At 50.4% G+C, this 6,286-nt stretch overlaps 1 protein-coding gene across 1 annotated transcript; it reads left to right on the top strand.

Annotated features, from left to right (window-relative positions):
• The first annotated feature begins 1,888 nt into the window (after window positions 1-1,888).
• On the top strand, window positions 1,889-3,307 carry CHC_T00000279001 (hypothetical protein). The gene is made up of 2 exons (XM_005719348.1): window positions 1,889-2,326; window positions 2,567-3,307. The coding sequence occupies exons 1-2, from the start codon at window positions 1,889-1,891 to the stop codon at window positions 3,305-3,307; spliced, it is 1,179 nt and encodes a 392-aa protein (XP_005719405.1).
• Window positions 3,308-6,286: the final 2,979 nt, after the last annotated feature.

Here is a 6,286-nt window from a genome sequence, read left to right as displayed (position 1 = left end):
TTTTGAAACAGGAAACGGGACCCTCCCTCTCATACTGCTTCTCTTGTTGGCTGCCTTACTCGGCAAGGAACGCCAATCATTTCCGTAAAGCTAACAAAACGTACTAATTTACATGAATTTTATGATGTAAACGAACATTGAATGCTTCCGTTTCTTCCATTTCCTTGTCGAATTCAATATCTCGCCTCGCTGCCGTTTCCCACGAGTGAATTACAGAGGACCAGCGAGAAGAGATCGACAAATTGCTGTAATAATTTGAAATCTCGAGCCTCTTTCGTGGTCAACATGGAAGTCATGCACAACAATCATCCAATCCGCCTCTACCGTTGAAATTCATACGAATCTATGATAAAATAGCGTTATTTCCCTGCCGCCGATTTTTGTGCATTGTCACTGCTGCATTCCCTTTCCAGGATGCATCTCGATCATGATAGTCGCCTCGGCGAATGCATCTACTGTACAGTACCAGAAATGATGAAATCGCACCAATTTACTGTATCTCGATCATGATAAAACTTTTTATCAAATTTGGATTTTTAATTTAGTCGCCTCAGCGAATGCATCTACTGTACCGCAAATGATGAAATCGCAAATGATGAAATCGCACCATTTTACTGTACCCACACGTGTGCACAATAAAAAATAAAAGAGAATAAAAATCCAATTCTCAAGATCTTCTTACCACATCCCATTACACTGCATTACAGTTCGATTCGCTGTACAGTGGTCTACTACTTACACAGTGAAAGTTAGAAAAATAAAGGCACTCCATAAACACTCCCCACCTGTCATGACCCACCCGAACAAATTGGAAAAAATAAACCCCACAGTACTCGATGACTCTCCGCACCTTCACCATCTCATACTGTATGAGATCATACCGGACAGTATTCAACAAAGGCCTCAAAATTCACTTGCCCACACATCACCCACAGAACTCATCCTTGTCGATGCCATCCCCATTTCTTTACCGACGCATGCGCAATTCGAACATTAAGGAACAGCTTATTCCACAATAGCTTATTCCACAACAGCTTCCAAACAGTATACTTTGTCAATTGCAACCGTCCCATTACACTGCAGTCCCGCTACGGTAGATCTACTACTGTGCCATATCAACTACAGTACACGTCTTCAAATCTTTCCAAGACCTGACCACCTGGAACCGCACCGAAGGGATGCCTTGTCCTGCAAAGTATCTATCGTCTCCCTATCTTGTGATAGGGCCAACATCTGGCATCAAACTCAGTATAAGAAGGCGTCATCGACGTACATCACAGTCTCCCTATCGAAAGCTGTCCAAATAAACCTAAACCGAACTCCAAAAGCCCAACAAGCTCACCTTTCACACGGCCCATCGCACTTACGCCACAATTGCCGGAAAAAAATGAACAAAATCCAGCGACCTCTCCAAACAAGACACGGAGGCTCTGCTCAGCTGCGGCAGTCTCCCCTCGATTTTGCATAATAATTTCATCCCTTTTATCGTATTCGAAAGGTCAGAGCACACCCCCATCACGGTTGCATTATTTTCCTAAAAGTATTATCCATCGCCCTCTCCGAGATTTCCTCCATCAGACCTTTACATGGCCGTTGTCATTTCTTCATCCACCCTATTTTCTAACTACCTGTACCGCTTTTCACCTCCTTCTGCCCAACATGAAAACATGAAAGGTATAGAGATCTCAACAAATGCCTGTCTTGCGTCCTCTTTTTCTGACACATTTCTTTCTGGGCGCACGCATTACAATAGTAGAGAATAGTGCTTTACAAAACCTTGTTTTGCTCTCCTTCCCTATGGCCTTTTCCGTACTAGCTTGCCTCTGAGAGCAACATTTGTACGCTCAAGAGTTGCCCATTTTTACTCTTGTCAGACTCCTCCTTTCCAATGGAGCATGCAAACGAAGACCCACCATTGAATCCTGCTGGGAAGCGCAAAATAGCTCGCCCGCCGATGTTAACTCTCGCCAGATGTCCAAGCCTCAATTTTCACATCACCGAAAAGCCATACAAAATCGAAGAGGAATCTTTTGGCGGTGTCATGTGGAGCGTCGCATCGCGACGAGGGCGCCGAAGGACAAATCGAGAAGATATGTTTGCAATCTTACCCTTCGTCGAACATCTTCATGGATCAAAGGCCCTGCCCATCAGCGTCTTTGCAGTATTCGATGGTCACGGTGGTCAGAAAGTTGCGCAGTATGCCAGTCAACGTCTCCCACAATTGTTCTTGAGAAAATATGAAAATACTTGCGATGTGGAGCGCGCACTTGAATGGGCCTTCATCCAAACAGATAAGGAAATATCGGCTGGGAACGCAGAGCCAAGCGTTTCATTGCCGGAACTACAGGAGTTTCAGCGCACAACAAGCTGCGGCGTGTTTGGTTCGAAGGCTTTGAAAAGGGGCGATTCAGTGAGAAAATCTGACCATTTATCTCAATCCCATTCAGTGCATGAACATCAACTCACATACGCCCATTTCATGGAAGCACCAACACCCATGGCTCCTAGATCACGGCGGGATGATGACTCACCAAGGGAACCTTTCAAAAGAAGAAAATCGAAAGAGGAAGACTCTTTGTCTGCTGTTCCTGTTACCCTGACGAGAGCGTGTGGAACTACGGCCACAGTCGTTTCTTTGGTGGGTGATCAGTTCACAGTAGCTCACGTGGGCGATTCCAGAGCTGTACTTTCAAACCTGGACGGTACTGTGCAAAGGTTATTTGAAGACCACAAACCAGGGCGGCGCGATGAAATGGAAAGAATTGAGTCGGCTGGAGGACTTGTTGTCGAGGTTTCAGGAACTTTTAGGGTAAACGGCGTGTTAGCTGTATCTCGAGCAATTGGGGACCCCGAACTCAAGCAGTTCATTATACCAAGGCCTGATATCTTTAGATTTTCGCTTTCAGGGCATGAAGAGTTCTTAGTACTGGCATCTGACGGATTGTGGGATAACATTTCTGACGAGGAGTGCATGGAATATGTTCGCAAGATAATTTCTTCCGAACCCGCCGACGACAGCTTGGAAGAGGAAGCAGCAAAGCTTTTAGTTCAGACTGCGTGGGACCGGGGTACAAATGATGATATATCTGTAATCGTTGTCAATCTGCTAAAGTATGCAAGTCTATGGGAAAAGAAACAAGAAGAGGGCGACGCAGCTGTTGAGGAAGAAATGTTAGGAGTGAACACTGAAAAGATTTCTTCTACATGCGTGGACGAAAATCAAAATCCAATAGAGCTGGAAATGGTAACGCCTGTTGCGGCATTGCCTTTAGAAACGCCTCGTGTTCGGAAACCTTCACCATGGTGAGCGATGGCTTTCGGGAGTTTACCAGTATTCTTTCAAATCATCGTGACTGTACCCGGAAAGATCAAATGACCCTTCATATGATCCATGAGCTTGCACAGCATTTGAAAGAGGCGCGATAAAGGCTTGAAAGGTATTTATTCGAAGGGCATTGGCAGCATTTCGCATTTTCTTCACTGCCGCAGGTCTAAACCGTGTCAAGAGAACCGAGGGAGGTAAAAGATAAAACTTTACCTATGTTTCAATACATCGATGTTAGGGTTGAGCAGTCGCTTGCGCATAACGGTTGTCTTGTCATGAAGGAGAGCTTTTCGGCTGGAACAGTAGGCTTTGGGACCCCACGAGCCCCTTTTTGTAACCAGCACCATGTTGTGTTTGTAAGGTTCTCACTGCCATTCTACAATACTCTACCTGAAGTTTATGCATAGTCTTCTGGCAACGGATTGTCTGACGTAGAATCTTCCATTGTCATCCTTAATCTCTTCCCAAAACATGGCCTACAATACATGAAAAGATAGCTGCCAATGAAGACAAAACAGAGCGAATTAGTTTGCCATATGGAGCCATTATATAGAAACTCGCTTGACCTAAAAGCGCGCAGTAACTAAAGGATAGTATTCCCGAGTGTAAAGATTTTTTGTAGAGACAAACAGGAACGCCTATGTTATGAATACGTTTTCTTTCGAAATAGGAGCCATTCATGTTACAAGAGCATGCTTAAACGATTTAAATCCTGGCATACGTCATACTATCTCTTCCATTTAGTTTACAGTTTGTTTTAGAAGCAGCCGTGTATCGAAAGCAATGTGGTAGTGACGCTTGTCGGCAAAGCGGCTTTGCTTGAAAGAAAGGTACTGAAAATGCCCTCTTAGTTGCTGCGCCCGAGAAGGAGCGATAGAATTTTGACGAGTTTTCTCTGATGTGCAATGGCGTACAAAAGAATGCGATGTCCGGATATTCTCACATTACAAGTTTGAGATATGATGATAAACAGAAAGAAAATAGAACATGGTCACTCTCCACTGCAGTTTCTGTTACAACTGCTTTTTCCCGTTCTTGTAAGAGTTTTTTAAGATGTCTGCTACGCAAAAGTGGGTAGTGTATCAAGAATCTGTCTACCGTTGAGTATCAAAAGGTAGATTGATGTCCAGGCATGTGCTTGTCTTCAGTCCCCTTTCTCTGGTGCGCCCTCCGCGGTAGAGTATTTCTGCAAATTCCGCAGGCTTAATGGAGATGTAATGCCAGACACGTGCGGGGGCTTCAGTACGTAGTTCGTCGCGAAGCGGAGGAAGGAGCACATGTAGAAGTACAACAAATGCAATGGTGTGCCACTCTAGGGGGCGTACAGTAAACGGGAGACAAATAGGTTGTTGGGATTGGCAAATTCATGGGATCAAGTTTTCTCTCGATCCACTCATCAATGCACGCAAAGACTGCGGCGGCGCCCAATCCCGTGTGCGAAAGATACACCGTCCACATCGACACGGGTTGCCAGCGACATTGGGCACGACAGCGGGCACGACAGCGGGCACGACAGCGCAACCAGCACGGCGTCGCAAGCTACATCGCCACGCAGCTTCACGGGTGTCACCCCCTGCGCAGGGAGCAGGCGCTGCCTCAGCAAGCGATCCCGCGACCGCGCCAAGTCGCACCAAGTCAGGCAAGCATTCCTCCGCGCCTCCCCCGCGGCCTCTGGCACACACCGTCTCCGCAATGCAGCGAAACCTCGCGGCGTTCCACGTCATCTCGGCGTTCGCCCCCGGGCGCGGGCTAGCGCTGTGCGCGGGTCGAGAGGCGGCTCTGTCGAGCCGGGGTCGCGCGCCCGGGGCATCCGGCAGGCCGGGCTTGCCGCGGCGCACGGGGCGCGCACTTGTGCCGCGCTGCACGCTCACGGAGGAGCAGGAGGCGTTCATCTTTCGGCGCTCGCCGTACCACGGTTACAGGCAGAGGCGGTACGGGTCGGCGGCGCCGGGAGAGGAGGGCGGGCACGCGCCGTCCGTAGCGAAGCAGGGTGAGGGCGGCGACGATGCGGGCGGTCCGCACCCGGCGGCACCCGCCCAAGACGAGGCTCCACGGAATGTAGGGCCGCTTCGGGAAGAGCGCGGGCGGCGACGCGACGAGCCGCTGGAGGCGGACGTGCAAGATGTGGAGGCAACGGTCGGGCGCGGTATTGAAATGTCGGCGGAGAGGGACGAGGATGTCAGCGGAGAAGGGGTTGGAGAACGGGTTGGAGGAGGAGACAGACTTTCAAAGTCACTGCAGACGCAGGAACAGGAAGGCTCACACGGGGGTGGGGTGGCGGAAGCACGGGCGAAAGGCGGTGGGGAAGACGCGGGTGAGTCGGGGGTGCGGTTTGGCACGCACGAAGCGCTGGTGCAGGCGCTGCATTCGCTGCGCGGGGACCCGCTAGAGAGCGAGGGCGGGCGTGTGGTGGTGCATCGCGGGGCGGTGACGGCGCGGGTGATGATCATCGGCGAGGCGCCGGGGGAGCAGGAGGACGTGGAGGGCAGGCCGTTCGTGGGGAAGGCGGGGCAGCTGCTGGACAAGATCTTCCAGTACGGCGGGTTCGACATGGAGCGGGATGTGTACGTGACGAACATCGCCAAGCGCAGGCCGAGCGGGAACCGGACGCCGAGCCTCAAGGAGGTGGAGTTTTACATGCCGTACTTGCTCGAGGAGATCCGGCTGGTGGACCCCGCGATCATCGTGCTCGCGGGGAGTTTGGCGTCGCAGGCAATGCTCGGGGCGCAGGTGCGGATCACGAAGATTCGGGGAAAGTGGTACACGCACGGGGAGAAGGAAATACCGATGATGGGGGTGTTTCACCCGGCGTACCTGCTGAGGAGGCCGGTGGGGAAGTTTGACATGGTGAAGGATATCGAGGAAATCCGGGCAAAGTATATTGAGGTGGTGGGGGATGGTGAGCTGGGACCGCTTGGACGGTGAGTGTGTTGTTTACATCCTAGACTGCGGGGGGGTGGG

This window comes from Chondrus crispus, genomic scaffold, assembly GCF_000350225.1.
Source record: "Chondrus crispus Stackhouse genomic scaffold, scaffold_484, whole genome shotgun sequence".
Lineage (NCBI taxonomy): Eukaryota > Rhodophyta > Florideophyceae > Gigartinales > Gigartinaceae > Chondrus > Chondrus crispus.
The sequence above is the reverse complement of the archived record's forward strand: the minus strand, read 5'-3'. Positions and strand labels throughout refer to the sequence as shown.